This window comes from Python bivittatus, unplaced genomic scaffold, assembly GCF_059951505.1.
Source record: "Python bivittatus isolate LINGU-HERP-01145 unplaced genomic scaffold, Pbiv_v1 ctg000520_np1212, whole genome shotgun sequence".
NCBI lineage: Eukaryota > Metazoa > Chordata > Lepidosauria > Squamata > Pythonidae > Python > Python bivittatus.
Genome location: NW_028277080.1, coordinates 3,096,468 through 3,116,237, shown reverse-complemented (window position 1 = coordinate 3,116,237; position 19,770 = coordinate 3,096,468). Strand labels below are relative to the sequence as shown.

The following is a 19,770-nucleotide window of genomic DNA, read 5'->3' as shown; positions in this document are numbered from 1 at the left end:
ATTTTATAATTTTAGATTTGTATAAAACATTAGTCAGTAACTGTAATAAATTTGAACTGAATTGAATATGCTTACACATATGCTTACTTACGCTAACAAAAATAACAGTTTTTTCTTATAACTTAATTTGTATAAAGTTAAAGATTATAGTCCTGTGATAAGTAAGGGAATGGGTGGGCTTTTGGCTATGATGATTATAGGCTGTGGTACATTGAAGAAGCAAGATGTCTAAACATTAGGCAGATGTTAAGCCATGAGAACTACGGTGCCAAAACTGTGATGTAATACATCTTTAAATTTGTTACATGTTTACTTTATTCTTATATATCAAAACCCTTTATGGATTTGGAATCCCCCTCCATGAGAGTTTGATGAATAGTATATTGTCCTATGCTTGACTTGTCCACTTTGTAGAAGCATGTAAAAATTGTTTACTGTAATTCAACATCATGTTGGAGACTATCCTTAGGTGATCAAGGCTTTGCCCCAAAAGTAAGTCAACTTAGTTGGCAAGGTCCATTTACAATGGTCCAGAAAATGGGATTTTTAATGATAAAATAGATTGGGGGCATGGGAAGACCAAGGTCTATCATGTAAACCAAATAAGAGAATAGGTTGAGAGAAAGAAGCCAACAGAGGGAGAGAGACTGAACCACAGAATGGAGTTTTGGGAGTTACTCAGAGCCTAGAGGTAGGAATGAGAAATAGGAAGGAACTTCCCCAGGCACTAGTCCTGCCCACAAAGTCATCCCCGAGCAGATTAAGCAGATTTCCCAGTAGGCAGAAGAAGCCATCTTTGTAATATCTGAGAGGACCACAGCAGCAGGTCAATGGCCCAAAACAGAGCAGATGGCATATCTGGCACCTAGTCTGACTGGAAAAGCTTTGAGAGCTTATTCTAGCCTTCTAGCCAGGGAGGTGGGAAAGTATGAGGATGTGGAAAAGGTGATTCTGCACCCAGTATGATGTAATGAGGCATGAGACTCAGAGAACATTCCTATGACCCACAGGAGGGGGTTAGAGAATTGTAGACCATATTACTGGGTTTAGGAATCAATTGGCTGCAACCTGATATAAAAAACAGTGAGGAGATAGTAGAAGTAGTCCTTGAATAGTTTATTCAAGTTTCTCCAAGGGCAGTCAGCTTATAGATCCAAGAACACCATCCTCAGATGGTGCTTAACTGATACTAGCTTATTTATCTGAAAAACTGGACCTAAAGTGGACTTTTTATATGTAATATATCCTGAAAATGTTGATGGAGGAGCTACACATACTTTTTTTCCTTTTTTTGGAGAGGAGGCAAGAGATTTTTTGTTAGTCCAGGTGTTGTGGCAGTTTGAAATGGGGGAACTTTGAGTCAGGATATGCAAACTCTACTTTTGGTCAGCTGGAGGGAAAACTGACTGACTCATTGCAAAAGTTATATGGACTGATGGAGTGAAATCTGTGCCTTGTGGAAGGGTCCACTGTTTGTATTAAACAACACTTTCAGGAGCAAAGTGTAGCTGAGAGAAATGTTTCTAGCAGAAATCCTGCATTAGGCTCCAAGCCAGTTCAGGACAATGATCCTGCAATAACTTTTAAAAAAAATAAATAAGAGAGATTATGTACATTACTAATGTCACACAGATTTTGTTCCTTCCAGATTTCTCAGTGAACTGTGCCGTCTTGCTCTATAGCAGTGTTTCTCAACCTTGGCAAGTTGAAGATGTGTGGACTTGAACTCCTAGAATTCTCCAGCCAGCCATGCTGGCTGGGGAATTCTGAGACTTGAAGTCCACACATCTTCAACATGCCAAGGTTGAGAAACACTGCTCTATAGCTTTATTCAACCTTCCATTGGGCTACCTTGCTGACAGAACAACTGGTTGATTTTGCAAAAGATTTAAGCAGTTCCCAATAAATGTAGATTTATAGGTTTAGCAATAGTATTGAATAAACCTCCTATAAATACAGGTCATAACAAAATTTGTTTAATATTTTATTATAAGACTTTTTTTCATTGTGATTTGAGTTGTTTCCTGATCCCATCTCTCAAGGCTTTTTTCAAACAAAATAATAGTAATAGCAACACTGAAAAAATGATGATGATGATGATGATGATGATGATGATGATGATGATGATGATGATTGCAGCATCTTGTTTTGCTTTTGTTTCTTATGAAAAATGCCAACAAGTTCAACTCTCTGTTTCAACAGTTCAGGCTCTGCCTTCTGAATCTCAAGCGCTCCATTTCAGGTGATCTCATAGCACACAGTCACTTGCTGCCCTCAAGGTTCACCAAATGAAAACTGTAACCTGTTGCCCCTTATTATTCATCATGTTTCAGGTCTGGATCCTGCTGGGCCAAAATATACCAGAGCCACCCCTGAGGAGCGCCTAGATCCTGGGGATGCTCTGTTCGTGGAAGCAATTCACACAGATTCAGATAGTAAGCTAATGATCTACTTCCCAATCATATTACAGTTTTATCTTTTTAAAGACAATAAAGGTGCATTCGTTTTTAAAATTGTTTTCATGTATCCTTCTTGAAAACATTGTTCGTTATTAGCTTCCACTTTTTAAGAAGTGGTAATATGTTATTTTTGTCTATCATAGCTCCACTATTCCATCTTAGCTCTTCTGATGGAGATGGAGTGACTTGGGTTTATGGGCCAAACAATTCCAGGGTAGTACTGTACTATCTTTGGCTCTGAATGGGATTGAACTCCCTCTCTCAGAAGTGGTCTGCAGTTCAGGTATCCTCCTGGACATAGGCTCCTGTTCAAGCAGCAGTTGGAGTTGTGGCCTGGAGCGCTTTTTGTACAATTACATCTTGGGTGCCTGTTGTGATCACCACTGAATTGAGAATCCTTGCTTACAGTCACTCATGCCCTAGTCACCTCCCACTTGGATTATTGACAATGGGCTGCCTTGAAAAGCATCTGAATTATACAGCTGGTATAGAATGCAATGGCCTGGGCTGTGATGGGGTATCCTGTCACACGTGGGTGACCCCACTGCTTTGGGATTGCACTGTTGCCAGTTAGCTTCTGGGCACCTTTAAGGACACAGTTATTTGCAGAACTATCTTCTCTCCTATGCATCTGCTCATATAATCAGACCAAAGAGGGTCAACATCTTCTAGGCCCTGTCTGTCTAAAGATGCCATCTGATAGGACCTTGGAAACAAATTCTCAATAGCTGCTCCCTTGCTTTAGAACTTCCTCCCTATGGAAATCTAGTCTATCTCTTCTCTTTTGGGTTTCAGGAGAACAATTATGACCTGGCCATTCCACCTGTTCCAGGAGGAAGGTATTTTGCAATTGTTGGGATGACCTGGCACACAAATGTTTTGGTCCCCCCCCCCCACATTACTATGATACTATTCGGATTTTTGACATTTTTTAAAAATTGCAGTCTTTCAAAGTTCAAACTTCTTCGTAATTAATTTTAAGATTTGCAGTTAAAGTTAATTATATTAACGATAATGCTTTACACAGTTCAATTATATGCACGTTTTATGTGTTTTAACAGTTGCCTTTGTTTTATTTGCTTGGCCACTACTTGGAACAGAATTAGACAAAACCTTCTTGAAAAAAACTCATCTTGTGGAAAGATCTGTTTCATACCTGTATGCATCTACACATGTGTGTGATCAGTGCTTCCAGCTGCAGCTTTGCTATAGATGTCTGCAGCATTTTGAATCTAGAAGTGCAATTCTAACTCAGATTTTCTTCTAGATTTTGGTATCCGGATACCTGTGGGCCACATTGATTACTACCTTAATGGAGGGAAAGATCAGCCTGGATGTCCCCGTTTCATATCATCCGGTAATGGTTCCTGGCTTATTATTTGAAGCTGCATTTCTGTCAAAGCAGTATACCTTGTACATCTGTAGATCCATCAGGGATCTACAGTATACCTGTAGCAGCAGGTATACCTTGTACATCTTATAAATCCATCAGGGATATCTGTATCAATAAATGGAGAAACTGCACCTTCACTGAGCTTGGGAGCAGAAGGACTAACAGGAGATTGCCAGGGGAATTCAGGAAGGGAGTTTAAGGGGACATCCCTGATAAATTTTCCCTTTGAGGGCCTTTTCCACTTTCCATCAAACCACAGCACAAACTTGATCAGGCAGCAGTCTCTTTTTTCTGTGGTGTTCCCATGTCCACAAGATGCTGTTAAGTAGTTTTCAATGGTTAAAATAGCTTTTTTCCCCTTCTTCTAATACTGCAAGAACAGCTTCAAGGTATGTACAATCTGTTAGACTTTGTCACCCATTATTTTGGAAGGGACCCAGGTGACTGCAGTAACTGCAGAGGCAATAGAAGCAAGGTAGCAGTGGGGACATTAAAGGTCATGTGCTATAATCTTCTATTGACTCAAGGATAGGTGGGGAGCACTTCAGCAGTGAGAAAAGGCCCTTTGTCAAGAACTTGTAGTTAAGCCTGGTAAATGAGAGCCTGAGAAGGGACTAAAATAAACACTTTTCTAATGGTGTTGGTCTAAGAAGATAATGTCAGCATGAATAGACAGGAGTCTGCAATTGTGACCTGCAATGTTTGTGGCTTGTCTTGCTACCTGAAAAAAATCTGAGATGTATTTTTAGAAAATGCAAGAGTATTTGGACAGTGGAATCAATTACCTGGACATAGGCTCAAGTGGAGGCTATATAGCTATCTTTCTGGTATACATTAATTTAGATTCCTGCACTGAGCAGAGTGGTGGACTCAATAGTTTAAATCAGTGTTTCTCACCCTCAGCAATTTTAATGTATGTGGGCTTCAACTCCCAGAAGTCCCTAGCCAGCATGTTGGGAATTGAAGTCCTCACATCTTAAAGTTGCTGAGTTTGAGGAGCAGTGGTCTAAGTGGTCTAAATCAACTCTGTGATTCGCTGATCCCACCTTTTTAATGTGGCATAGAGATATTCCTCCCCAGTCTAGGACTGACCATAAAGACCAATGCAAACTGAGACTCAATTATTCTGATTTGTAAATCACAATAACATGTAAGCCAAAACATGTCCTTTGCAGGTTATGTAAAATACATTTTTATTTTCCAATTTGCTGTGGTTTTGAAGCACAAGTGGAAACTATCTTATCCTATTACCCTACACGCAAATAGTTTTTTTGATAATGGAATTTGCATGCTTTTTATAACAGCAGCACTCTTTCAAAACACATGTATAAGAAGGGAAATTCCACAGAGGGGAAATCAGAACAATCAAGATGGTGATCAAAGCCTCCCCCCCCTTTTTTTTTTTGTGAGTATGAGGTATGCAATGCATGTTTAAAATACTCGGGGTTTTGCTTGTGCAGTTGTGCCTGGCATCTTGACTTTTTGACCCCCCTGCAGATACCTCTGATTTAAGATCTTCCCATTCTTGTTAAAATTCCTCTCTAGAGTTCTGTAAGAGCAGAATGATCTTTAAATAGCTTTCAGATTTTTTTTTAATTTATTTTTTAAATGTGTTTACAACATAAAAGTGTTTTAACAAAAAAGTAAAAAACTACAACAAAGAGAGAAAAAAAGTGTTAATATATCATTATAACAATAAACAGTTACAATTCTGTATATACTTATCTAATGCAAATATTATTCAAGTACATATATATTTCTAATAGTTATACGACTATCATGGTTTTTTTTAACCCAATGTATTTTGTATAAACATCCACATTTCATTATACTTGTCTGTACAAAGTCTACGTTTCAATCCGCTCACAAGTAGCAAGTGCTATCAGGTCTTCAATCCATTGAATAAATGGGGCCATACATTCATCTTTCCAATGCTGCAATATGAGTCTTTTGGCCATAGTAAGGGCACCGAGAATCCATTTATGTTGTCCGGTTATCAAGTTCCATGTACTAGGTATATAGTTCAAAAGAATATTATCCTCTGAAAATTTTAGTTTTTGTTGCACAATAATATTTATATAGTCTACTACTTTCTCCCAAAACTAAGTATAGGACATTGTAAAAACATATGCTTTAAAGAGGCATTGTCCTTATTACATATCCAACAAAATGCCATTTTTGACAATCTTTTTCTATACAGATGTAATGGACTCCAATAAATTTTAAATATTATTTTTTTGTTGTGTAAGTCATAGTTTAAGGTCCATTGACACTCTTGCTATAGAAGATAAGACACTCTCCCATTGTCTAGGCAATATAGAAACTTCTAATTCTTTATTCCACTCATCCCTTCACATCTGCATATCAAATTGATTTATTGATAATAAATATCTATACAAACTAATTGTAGGTTTTTTAGTTTTAAAGGATTTAACAAGTTGTTCTAGTATCTCAGGTGCCTCAGAAGCTGAAAATGCTGCTGGTCCAAACAATGTTGTTAACAAATGTCATAACTGTAAATATTGCCATTGAGTTACATCTGATAGATGATATTTATCTCTTAACACAGAATACATTAAAAATTCATCTTCATCAATTATCAGTTGGTCCAAAGTCAATATCCCCACTTCCATCCATCTTTTTCCAAGTTTTTAAACTTGGATTTCCCCATAAAGTCAATTTGGCATGGGAAAAAGGGTCACATCTTTTTTTATTAGACATTATGTTCCATAGTTTTCTGACAAAATTGTTTCCAGAGATATTGGAGTTTTAATATCTTTCAATCCTAATACTGTCCATCTGACCAAAGGTGTTATATATATATATTCCAAAGTTGCCCAAATCGGAAAATTAACAATTTCAGAATTGTTTACCTTATTAGCTAGGGTGCATATGTAAAATAAAATGTTGAATACATGCTAGCCTTTATATTTTAATCCCAGTATGTTGAGCTAATTATTTTATAGAGTTGAATACAGTTTACCAGGGCTTGATAACTCTCACAGATTTCCCAGATAAAGCTGGACAATTTTAGATGTTAAACAAGATTCCTTAAATCATATGACACAAACACTTCTTTGTATAAAAAAAAATTTGAAAAGTGAACTTGTTTTTGAGTTGAACTTAACTCTTGGTGACTACATGGACATTATTTTGCTAAATTTTGAGGAGGTGAATTCTAGCCTTGCTGTTTTCTCTGTTAGAAGTATATGTAAAGGGATCCTATTTAATTAAATACTGTACATGTAGTCTCATTTTTCCACTATAAATAGGAAGGCTGACAATTAGAAAACAAGATATAATGCAAAATTATAGTTAAAGCATAAGAACAAATCAGTTAAGGCCACATTTAATCCATTAATTGAAATCTTCTTCAGGACTGGTTTAAAAGCCCAGAGTCTTCCTGAATTAAAAATGTCTTTCTCTTAAGTTTATATTTTAGCTTTCATTCAATCTTTTAAAAAAATGATTTAACTATAAGTTAAGAAATTGATTTAAACTCTTGGATTTTTTTAAACAGGCAAAGAAAGGGACATTCATCCAATTTCAACCATTTTTTTAAAAGAATCCTATACATTTCCATAGAGAGCCATTTGGTGTAGTGGTTAAGGCACCAGGCCAGAAACGGGGAGACTGTGAGTTCTAGTTCCACCTTAAGCATAAAAGCTGGCCAGGTGACTTTGGGCCAGTCACTCTCTCTCAGCCTTAGGAAGCAGGCAAGGGCAAACCACTTCCGAAATCTTGCCAAGAAAACTGCAGGACTTCTCCAGGCACTCACCAGGAGTCAAGACTGACTTGAAAGCACCAAAAAAAAAAAAAAATCTAGGCCATTTTTTTTCCTTTTTATTGCTTTTTAAATTTTTTTAAATAAAACTGTAATCACATTTATATTTTAATGGCCTCTCAGATACAGTGAGGTTAAAAATAATGAGAAATGACACCATCCAGCAAAGTGATGACTGTCATGAATATGCAGCTCCAGTTGTTCAAGCATATGTTCTGTCTCTTTCCCTTTCCAGGCTACCACTATCTGATCTGTGACCATATGAGAGCTGTGCATTTCTACATCAGTGCCTTGAATGATTCCTGCCCCATGATGGCTTTCCCTTGTCCCAGTTATAAGAATTTCTTAGCCGGTCATTGTTTAGATTGCTTCGATCCTTTCTTGCTCTCCTGTCCTACAGTCGGTAAGTTCCTTCTGCAGTGACCTCAGAATCTAAACTTTGGGAACTTAGGATGTGAGTGGAGTCAGGATATGGTAGGAGTTCAATCTTCCTTGAGAAATGTGTTTCCTGTGAGATGACAAATGAAATCCAGGTCTCTGCTGGGGACATAACATTCTATTGAAAGTTCTGTCAAAGTTTGAACTTGCACACCCCAAATCTGAACAAATCTAAAATATAAGTTGTTGAAATTTATGACTCCACCTCCCCATCAGACTTTGCTGTTTACTTTCCAAGTATCTGGACAGTGAACCAGAGTGCAGCAGTAATAAAGCAATTTTGTTCCCATTCCCTCATTTATTTAAAAAAAAAAATAAAGAACAGACAAAGAAAGAATGGGATATCCACACTTAACTGATTTTTGTGTGGAAGAACTCAGCCCAAACCTAATATTCAAAACAGTTTTTCTGCAGTAGCAAATTTTGGAACCAAATTCTTGCTATGGCAACAGGAAGAGCTGCTGAGACAACAGTGAATTGTCCCAGCTCTCTTCTCTATGCCCTGCCTTTTGCAGCTGGCCTGTGTTTAGTGGCATGCAAGTTACAAGGTAAGTCTGCAGAAAACCATGGAAATGAGACAAGGATCATGTGGATGACAATTGAAATAGGGTAGCCAGGATGCCCATTGTGACTTAAAAAGGAGTATGTCTCCTAAGGTCTTTCCCTACTTCCACTGAACTCCAATACAAATATGCTGTAGCAACATCTTTTTCTGCCATCTTCCCATGACATTGCCTTCACCTCAGAGGTGTCTACTGGATAAAGTATGATCAAAAATTCAACAGAGCACCCACAATGTGTGATTGGAGCTCCAACCATTTTTTTATGTGCAACAAACCTAAAAATCAGGCGGAGCTTCGATTAAATAATTGTGGCCACCATCTTGACTTTTTTTACTATACTCTGTGGACATCCCTGCTTCATCTCATCCCTACCCCATAAGAAGACAGGTTTAAGTTCATGTGCAGTTCCAGTGTTAAAACAGCGTTCCCGTGCTATTCTGACAGCTTCAAGGTGCTTATAAACAGTGAGGCTTTATAGGTAGGTGACTGACAGGAACTGAGAACAAAGGTAATAGAGGGAGGATAGAGCTAAGCAATAAAGACAGCATTTGATTTGCTCTGAGGACAGCAGATTTCATACTGGTATGATTATCTGCCAACTCCAGGATGGGTGAAGAGCACTTAAGCTCAGCACTGAGAAAAATAGTACTAGTCTTACAGTAGTGGACTTCAGGTTTCTAGTAAAAATCAGAATAGATCCCAAAAGCTGACCCTTAGCTGATATTCCAAATTTGAGATTCTAACATTAAGCATAATTTAACAGAAACTTCTTCAGAGATAATACCAGCACTTTTTTTTTTCAAATTAAGAGTGGGAATGCAAAAAGGAAACTTCTAGAAGCACACTGCTCCCATTCCCACCCTTAACATTCCTAACCCTCCACAAAATGGCCTGAAAAAAATCCTTTTTCAGATTTGGGGGGATTTAAAAGGTGGAAATGGAAGTGATTTGGTTTCCCAAGGCCTCTACTCCCATTGTCACAATTAACTCTCCAAAGTCTGAAACTGTTCCCACTAGGTTGGTCCCTGCTCTTTCCTAGTAGTATCACCACTTCCTCAGACAGCCTCTTGCAACTCTCTGAAAGGCCTGGAGCCTGCATCTTGACCCACAGCCCCTAAGATATTGCCTATCCGGCCAGAAGAGAAATATCCTGTACATACTGCAGCTGGTATAATTTATGAATTAGGAGGAAAGAGACACAGATGCTGCCTTCACCTTCAATTTCACCTCATTCACAAACTGTTGAGTTTTTCCTTTTCATACCTAATTTTGCTGTTTAAATAAAAGGTGAGTTCTACAAAATCTCAAATTTGATACCCAATACTAACTGCATATTCACATGCCATTTATACACTGTAGAATTCAGTTTTCTTCTGTATTATAATGCTGATCTAGGACTTTTGGACAACGGAGGACTCAACATGAAAACACTGCCTAGAGAGGTTAAAGTTTACTTGGCCACAGCTGCATCAGCACCATACTGTGGTGAGTAACTGAAAATTGAAAACTTTCTTTGTATCAGTGGACAATAATTTAGAATTCAGAACCAAATACATTGACCCCTTTCAAATGTAAATGAATACACAGTATAGACAGAACTTCACAGAATGACCTTCCTCTTGATTTTGTAGTTAAAGTTCTGCTTTAAAGCTCCACACTGAGATTGAATTATTTACATCTGTCTCTTCTGGAGAAGATCTAGGCATATATAGTACTAACCTAATATTTTCAACAAAGGAGTTTGAGGAACAGAGGCAAGACTAGATCTAGAAGAAGACTGGCATTTCATTTCTTTATTCATACACTTAGGATTGTGAATACACCCAAAATTGTTAATGGTCTGGCTGAACCTCTATTCATTGTCTTTGAGAAATAAGAACAGGTGCCAGATGACCAGAGGTGTCAAATGTTATTCCTATCTTCAAAAAGGTGAAAATGGAGGATCTGGAGAACTGGAGACAGTAACTCTGCCATTGCTACCTGAAAAGATTCTAAAATGAGCTTATAATGTTTGAACTGATCTGTGAGCACCCTGAAAACAATGCAGTATTTATGAGAAATCACCATGGATTTGTTAAGGAATCTCATCAGACTAATATTATTTCATTACTGACTGGATAATTTTCTTAGTAGATTGCCAGAAAGCTGTAGACATAAACTATCTCAGTTTCAGTAAAGTTTTTGAAAAATACCCCATGAAGCAGTGATGAGATTTCAGGCTGACTGTTCGTGGTCCAGGGTTTTTTTATTCTGATGTTTTGCCAGCAGCTGCAGCTGGCATCTTTATCTTTTTTTAATTACTTTTTATTAAAAATTTTAACAGTAATAAAAGATAACACAAAGTGAAATCAAAGAGAAAGAAAAGAAAAAAAAATGCAGAAAGAAAAAGAAAAGAATATTTTAAAAAGTGACTTCCAATCTTTTTTACAAGTACAAGCAAATTTAGCATTTCTCTACCCCCTTTGATATTATATTACATAAATCACTTCTTCCCATATCTCAACTCTTATCCATCCACAAATCCAAAAATAATTATCATTTCTTTTCAGTATCAGCAAAAGGTCCATAAAGGTTTCCCAGAACTTTATAAAAGTATTTCTTGTTTTAACGATGATCAAACAGGTCAACTTTATATTCCTTTCTTTTGCTCCTAACAATCTTAATCTTTGCTTCAATAAGATGCTGTCGTAGGATTTGATCTCCATCCAAATTTTCTTTCTCCCATCTCTGGAGTTTCTTCATGGCTTTAACAACCCTCTTTCATAAATCTAATAATGAGTCATTACCCAGGTCATTTTTCATCTCTTGGCTTATCATTTGTATTTCCACTTTAGCTTTCATCAGTGTCTTATAGTCCATAACTTCTGTTTTATTTTTCAGTATTTCTGCATAGGCTGGAGTTTGTTTTACCTCTTCATCCTGTTGATCTGTAAATTCTTCCAAATTCTTCTTCTTCTCATCTTTTATTTCTTCTTTAAGATCTTTTAAATAGTGCATTGCATGAGCAGATACTGTTGCTGTCATTGTAGTTGCAAATTTCTTTCCCATTTGTTTTTAAAAAAATCAGCTAATCTTCTCTTTCCTAAAATACTAAACAATTAATATTTCCATGAAGATACTGTTTTGTTTTTAATTATTTCAAAAGTCTTAAAGCAAAAGTCATAATATTTCAAATATTAAATCAAATACAGGTAGTCCTTGATTTACAACAGCAATTGGGACTGGAATTTGTCGCTAAGCAATGCAGCCATAAACTGCAGTCTCAGCTGCTGTTGTTAACCAAATGCCACAGTCGTTAGGTGAGGCATGTTCCTGCCAGCTTCCCACAACCAAAATTAGCAGGGAAGCCGGCAAGAAGTTGCAAATCCCAGGCTGACAGGCAGGTAAGTGGCTGCTGCCAGGTGGAGAAGGGAGCAAGGCGGTGTGTGAGGAAGGGTTGGAGGAGTGCAAAGGGGTGGGCTAGAGGCACAGATCAGGACGGGTGTGTGAGGGTGCACAAGTGGTCAACGTGGTCCAAATGCAGAGGGGCTGGGGGTGGGTGCAGTTGGGGAAGACTTACCCCAGTGACTTGCAACCTACCCTGCCGCTTCCCCATTGACTTTCTGGGGAAGCCAGCAGGGAAGGTTGCAAAAGTCAATCACGTGATTGCAGGCTGCTGCAACCAGTTGTAAGTGCAAACTAGTTGCTAAACTCCCAGGTCACAATTATGTGACTGTGGGGGGTGTGGGGGCTGGGACAGCCAGAACTCCAAGGACCGGTTATGACCATCATTAGTTCAGCACCAACATAACTTTGAATGGTTGCTGAACAAATGGTCATAGGTCAAGGATTACCTGTATTTCAAATTTGTCTGGTCCCTTAGTTCATTTCAAACTTTCTTGGATTAAATTCTTATCTAGATTTTTGCTGTTTATTTTGTCTTCTTTAAATTCTTAATTTTTCCTTTATTCTGGAATAAAAGATCAGTCACCTGGTAGTTTTTCAAACTTGTTGCTCAGAAGATCTCTTTTAACTTTAAAACAGTTATATTCCAAAAGTGAGATTTGACAAACCCAGTGTCCATATAGGCGCCACTGCAGTTGATGACTTTCCTCATCTCCCGGCACTCAAACCCATGAGTCGACTGCTGTCCTGCAGTCTCCTCATGAGAAGCAGCTGTCTAGAGTGCAAGTGGGCAATCTCTTGTCCTCTCCTTATCTGGAGAGGTTCATTGGACCAGATTTGCCACCAGTCCATCAATCTTGGCCACAGCATCATCTCTGCTCCTTCAGAAACATCTTAGCTCACCATTCCTCACTCAGAAGTCTTCATAGCTGGCATCTTTAGAGGCAGAGTAAGTTGCTTTCTGATATGCCACTCAGCATTTCAGGGTTGTCTGGGCTCTTGTATTTAAACCTGGCAAGCTGCTCTCTGATTGGTTCATGTCACAGGAGTCCAAGAAAGCTGGTTCCTGATTGGTTCCTTGTCTGATTCATTCTTTTGAACAAATTCCAGGAGTATTAGTTCCTGACTGGGCTGTCTTTGAGCCCAACTGCTGATTGGCTCTTTGTGTAGGTAGACTTCTGATTGGTTTATTTTGGAGAATTCCAAGACAGCTGGTTCCTGATTAGACTGCTTTTGAGCCAAGATACTGCTAGATATTGTTCTTTCTACTGCAGATTATTTTTGAATAGATAAAGGCTATTTAATCTAGGTGGGGCATAAAGCTAAAATTCATGCTTTATTGATTTTCAAATGTTCCTCCTTTCTGTTGAAATTGTTGGAATATTTATGGATCTTGATGGCCCCTCTGTGTGGTTGTACATGGTAGTTTGATGTGGCTGACAGGACCTGTGTGTCTTCAAATTGGACCTGGTATTCAATATGAAGCAGAACATGTTCTGCTACTGCTGATTTTTCATGTTGTCCTAGATAGCAACACCTCTCATGTTCTTTTAACCAAGTATTAATACTGCATGATACTTTAGCAATATGGACTAAATGGTCTATCTATTCAGTGGATCCACAGCAGGTTCAACAAACATGCATAAACAGTACTTGTTTTCTTATTAACCTGAAGTCAGGTATCAAGTGGGGTGTCATAAGGTTCAGTTTTGGAATACAGACACAAAGCAATATTAATAAATTAGAGAAGTAGAATTATACATTTAAAATACAAAGATCTTTTTAAAAATGCACAGATATAGGTGCAGTATTTTGTTTGTAGAAGAATATTTTAGATTGAATTATAATTTTCATGCCTATGTTCTCCCATGCAAAATAAAACATCCTATAGATCTATTATTACTTGATTTTAAAGGATCTGACTGATGGGGGTGGGGTGGACATTCCTAGCAGCAGTTTTCTTTTTAATAATGGAGGCTAATTGTGTTTAGTTCTCTCTGCTCAGAATGTGCATTCTCTGTTGCCTAGTACACCATATGCTTGTGGAATTCCACTTGCAGCAGAGGAGAACTTCAGATACCAATATTGAGATAACCTTTCTCAGTAACAACTCCTCAGCCAGCACCAGCTTCATCATGTGAGTAATAATGGACAATTCCAATGTCCTTTTTTGTTCCTTTTGGCTTGCACAATTATCCAATAGGCAGCCTAATCCAAACTAGCCAAAATGGCTAAGCCCCAGCTGCTGTCAGACTTGTTGGATCTGTTCTGTGTTGAATCTTCCCAGCTCAGAATATGCGATGCAAGTTTTAATCTCCCCTTGGATTCAGTGTGCTGCAAGATAATATAAGACTACCTCTCCTGACCTCACTTTGTGCCAGTATTGTGAATATCTACCTAGACTGACTAAAATTTGTCTGTGGCATAACTCTGCTCTTCTCCTAGCCCATTCCCATCCCATTTTTTATTTCTCTCAGCATATATTGGTTCCCCTGGCAGATCTTTTTGCCAGAAAAGTCATCTCAGTTGTTAGAAATGATTTCTGGAACATATCCTAACACCACCAACTAATACATATTTTAGTTAGGATTGTGCCATGGATATTTCCACATAATACTGCAGTAGCAACAATACAGAGCCAGATACATTTGTATATGAAGCACGTAGACTTACAGTGTTAGTCTATGAAGACATAAGCAATTATGTGTGATTGCAGAATTTTCAAAACCTAAGTTTACTGCAGTTCCAGAATGTTTTTACTTTGATAGCTTGTGTAAGTAGCAGAGCCACATTTCTTTACTATCAGCTTTTCCTACAATGGTTGATCCCTCCCAATGTATTTTTCTCCCATTGTTCATCTGCTCCTCCCCTCCTGCACTCCAGTTTACACATACAAAATAAAGGTGTGCAGAGACCATCAGATTTTCTTTGGATCCTAATGGAAAATGGCCTTTGTTCAGACTTATTCAGAGCTCACTCTGCAGTTCGATTATAGCTCTTTCCTGCAATGTATTGATAATTCTACAAAAACTCAGTTAAAACTTTGGTTTCTGTCCTCACCCTTATATCTTATTGGGCTTTGCAGACCCAAGCAGCAAATGCTAGGCAAAGGCTTGCTGACTCATTCTGCTCCACTATGCCAGATAGAAAGTGTGATGTTGCAGCACCATCACAAGTTCTGGAGGAGAACCAAAGATGAGACACCTGTTGTTGGCCACTTCTGTACTGCATCTCTACCTGTGGATAAAAAGTAAGCAAGAAATAATTTTCTATCTTTCTGTCTCTAGCAAAGAAAGTGTTGGGAGATTTTTTTTTTTTTTTTGGTATTTTAATTTATTTGGGAATACTGTATACAATTAATCAAGATGTACATTTGAGGCATTTTCCTCTTCCACTGGTCTTATTTTAAAATATATGAGGTTGGAGTTTTGCTTTTAGCTTAAACAGTCTCAGAGGCACTGGGCAACTCCAAGCAGCACAATTTCCACTCCTCAAACCTTCCTTTTTGAAGGCAGTGGTACAATAATCTTTGCTTGTGCCACTGTAAACTGGCATAACATTTGTCTGACCTGTTCTCAGTCCCTGTCCCACCACAGTAACTACGTTGCCAAGTGGTGGCATTCTTATTTGCTGTGTGCAGGTAAGTTAAGAAGAAGAATTGGGGGAATTCCCTTGCTTTTGTTGTAGGGAGGCAATTGTTGCCACAAATGGGAAGCACTGCCACCACCAGGCCTCCCCACCCTGTCAGGGGATCTCCAGCACACACAAGGAAGATAACATCATGAGGATGCAGCAGTGTGGCCATGCTGCCAGATGAGTGCAGATGCTGCATTTAGAGGGGCCCTCTGAGTCGATTACAATCAATTTAAATACAACAGAAACCAAACTTAAAATTAAGGACCTCATACAGATTGCCCCATCTCCATTTCTTCCGATTACCACTGGTTGAAACTGTCATCCTTTCTTTGAGGTATTGAAAGGCAGTTTAGAAAATGAAAATTGATAGAACCATTAAGGAATTAATTAATGCATTAATTAACTAATTAACTAATTAATTAATTTTATTTATTAATAAATTAATTATTAATAAATAAATTAATGCATTAAGAAATGCATTCCAGGAGCCATTTGGATTTTTTTGTTTGTTTTTTGTTTTGTTTTATTTTTTGTTTTCTTTTCAGTGTATCCTTCTTACCTATTTTTTTTACTTCTCTTGAGGTGTCTTTTCCTTTGTCATTTAAAAGAACTTAAGCTCTGAGAAGTTACTGCTAAAAGAGTGGTATAGCCTAACATTTCATATTAGGTCAGCATGTCCTTTTGCAGAAGAAACATAAAGACTGGCATCTGTGAGAGAAATAGACGAGAAGAACTAAGCGTAGATGCTTAACACACCTATTTTGCATATTATTCTTGCCAAAAACTCCAAAACCTACCCTAATCACATATCTCTGGAATGCTTTGGTGGGTAAGGACTGTTGCTTGCAAGCAGAAGGTTGCCAACCCCTGTTATAGAAGATAACACACATCTAGCAAAGATAGCCCAGGACTGAAAACCTACCACCACCACAACCAAGGAAAGTGTTCTGACAAATAAAATTATTAAAAATAAAGACATAAGGCAGAAAATTACCCACTATTAATTCAGGAAGGCAGGCTGAAGAACGGTAATTCCAGTTCTCATAGTAATTATTATTGTTATATGGCATCTTACTAAAATGTATTACAAGCTTAATTAGTATCCTTTAACTTTATTCTGTTCTTTCTTCAGAGAGAAGATGATGTGTTTGCCACAAGTGCTGACTATTACAAGCCATAACCCCCTTCTCCAGAACCTCAACATTCAGTGTGATTAGTACAGTTTTGCCTTGTGGACACAGAGATTATTACAGGGCTGTAACTGTGAAGGGAAATATTCTAAAATCAAATGAGTTGTGTTATTTGAACATATGTTTCTGTCCCAGTATACTTGCTTCACTTCAATTGTTAATACTTTGTGCCTATTTTTAGTAAAACTAAACAATTGTACAACTATGGAATAAACAGATACAATGTCCATAAAATGGAACAGCACTTAATTCAACAGGACCTATCTCTCATCAATCTGAAGTAGAAATAAGTAGGTTCTGCAGGTTTACAGCGGAAACTGGCTGTACATGGTGCTAATTGTTTGAATTACTCCCCAGATATTACCATCCCCTGTAAATCCAGTTCTTCACTTAGAAGTGAACAAATGGTAGGTCTGCTTGATTGTGCTTTCAAGAGTGAAAGGCCAGTATCAAGGAAGAGGGCGTTTCATGAATTTTTCCTCTACCTGCCTATGTCCATTAGCACATTCAACCTAGTTTTCTGACCTACTAGATGATGACTTTCCACAATATTGCAGAAACTTTTCCCATTCACATCCCACCCAATATTCTGCAGAATATGGCAGCAGAATTCTATCCCTTAGTCCTAAAATCTTTGCTCAGGACATCTGACATGCTGATAATATGAAGATTTTCTGTGCCGTATAACCTACTTCAAAACAGAGGAAGGATAGAAGGTGGACATACATAAGTTTCATCTCCTAGATCTTGACTTCGGTACGAGAGTATCTACAACATCTTCCTCCTTCTGTCTCAGCAAAATCCTCTAATGTTAAAAGAAATACAGTACAGTACCAGCACAAACTCAGGACTGGTGACCAGGCTTGGCATCACTATTTGAATTTCATTTTGTAAAGATGTTTTTGTAGGTTTTAAAAACAACAACCTCCAAATTATAACTATAGAACCTTTGCATGTCATTAATAAAATATAAAATAAAGTCTTGATTTAACTTTCCATTCACTTGGCTTCCTGGAGTCATTTTGTAAGTCTTTTCATCACACCAGTGCTTTCCAAAAGGAACATGAAGTCATTGGTGGCCCACCCTGTTGAAAAGCAACCTCATTTCTGTTGTGAGGAAAATGAGGAAAATATATCTTTGGGTAAATCTTTGGGTAAAAGAAGCAAGTTTTTGGAGGCCTTAGATGAATGGGATCACCTTAATAAAATTGAAACATAAAGGAATGTGCAGCACCCTTGAAGCTGGCATGAACTAGGCTGATTGTAAACCCCTTATCACAAACATCCCCATAGCAATGTAAGAGAGGATGCCTTCTTCCTGGCAGTTGGCACCTTGAACAATTTGTTTCTTCCCCTCTGACACTATTGCTTTCCTTATAGATAGCAGTTGTTCCGTCCTTGTAGATAGCAGCCAAGAACAGGGAGAGAAAGTAACTTGAGAAGTATTGCTCATTTAGGTATGTCTGCATCATCGTATGAATATGTATATGTATGTGTTTATTTCCTTTCCCCTTTCTTGTAGAGCTGTATAAATATCAGGGCATCCATTGTGCCTACAGGGGAGTATCTCCCACTAACCTTTGGTGGGGTTCCCCTCCAGTACGTACTGCCTAATAAACACTGCAGTGAAGCCTTGATTATTTTGCCTTCGTGTCCTGGATTTTGATTCCACACTGTTATGCAAGTTGGGTAAATTATTGAAAGTAGCAGCAGCATATACTTTATGCTTCATTCCTCTCACTTCATTGCATCCCTGCAAAAAAACCAGCCTTTTTCTAAGCTCAGTTACTTTAAGCTGAAAGCCAGCAGAATCCTTCTTATGCTTGTAATTTTGCTCCCCCACATCCCTCCCCACATCTATCCTAACAGTACCTGGTCTGGGCAGCAATAATCCTGCAGCACAGAGATCCAGGCAGTCCTAACCCTTTGTTGCCATATAGTGGTCATCCAGCCAAGATCTGATAGTCTTTTGGTTCACCCTCACATCCTGCTAAATGTACACAAAAACACCTCGCTTATCATTCTTAAAAGACATATCCTCATGATATCACCTTCCCCAGCCCACCTCAGAGGCAGTTTAAATGTGTCTTTAGCTACTCCGATTTTAAAGTAGAGTTTTCTCCTTCTCATGATACTAGTCTTACCATATGAATGATCCCTGATTGACAATATGGGTGATGACCCAGTTAGGGACTGGGACTGATCAATTGGTTAATTTAAGCTGCTGTCAGCATGCTTCCTTCCCTCTGGTCACTGGGATCTTCCTGCCATGGCCTTTCCTCACTGCTCTGACCTCTTCCCTTGGGGCAATTTGACAGTCTGCTACTAGCTACCAACTTGGGGGGGGGGGGGGAATCAAATATTTAAGTCCTGTCTTATTGTGGGATGCCTTTGTGCAGAATATAGCAAAGGATGACTCCTTCTCACATTAGCAAGCACACTAATGATAACCAAAGTGGAAGAAATAAATCGCTTTCTTTCTTCTTTGTTTTGTGAAAGAAGAGAATTGACAGAACCTCAAAAGGGAGGTTAACACTTAAAATATCATAAATTACTATAAACTGGCCCAAATATGATTATACCATCATAATTCAAAGACATGTAACGTATTTAACATACATTAAGTGTTCAAGAATATAAATATCCAGGTGCCACAGCAGATTGATACACTCTGGAAAATATCCCATCACTGCCTTTCTGTTCTATGTATATCTTTCAAGGTGCATCACACTGACAGACATTTTATATGTTTTGACACACAAGTAATGAAGGCCATTCTGACTGGAGATCAGTGGTCTTATTGCTTCATGCAGGTCTTGGTTCCCTATCGCTGTTCTCTAGAGTTCTGGGGTCTGAGTTGGAGCCAGAGGGGCTCGTCCTTTTGCAAGGGCAGGGTGGTTAGTCCTCAGGTGGTTTCCCAAAG

At 38.3% G+C, this 19,770-nt stretch overlaps 2 protein-coding genes across 4 annotated transcripts in view; one reads left to right on the top strand and one right to left on the bottom strand.

The window, feature by feature from the left end:
- The window catches only part of PLA1A (phospholipase A1 member A), a 25,916-nt gene extending 9,042 nt beyond the window's left edge, over positions 1-16,874 (top strand). Inside the window, exons 5-11 of the mRNA XM_007435294.3 lie at positions 2,334-2,435; positions 3,727-3,816; positions 7,872-8,039; positions 10,033-10,122; positions 14,050-14,158; positions 15,107-15,271; positions 16,790-16,874. Coding sequence (XP_007435356.2) covers positions 2,334-2,435; positions 3,727-3,816; positions 7,872-8,039; positions 10,033-10,122; positions 14,050-14,158; positions 15,107-15,271; positions 16,790-16,874 — 809 coding nt within the window. The remainder of the gene's footprint in view (positions 1-2,333; positions 2,436-3,726; positions 3,817-7,871; positions 8,040-10,032; positions 10,123-14,049; positions 14,159-15,106; positions 15,272-16,789) is intronic.
- Positions 15,328-19,770, bottom strand: part of POPDC2 (popeye domain cAMP effector 2) — a 30,949-nt gene continuing 26,506 nt past the window's right edge. For 2 of the 3 annotated variants that reach the window (XM_007435289.4, XM_007435290.4), the window contains exon 4: positions 15,328-19,770. Coding sequence is in view for 2 of the 3 variants with exons in the window: in XM_007435290.4 (XP_007435352.1) it covers positions 19,685-19,770 (86 nt within the window). In the remaining variant the exon portion in view is untranslated. The other variant, XM_088147520.1, reaches the window with a different exon arrangement.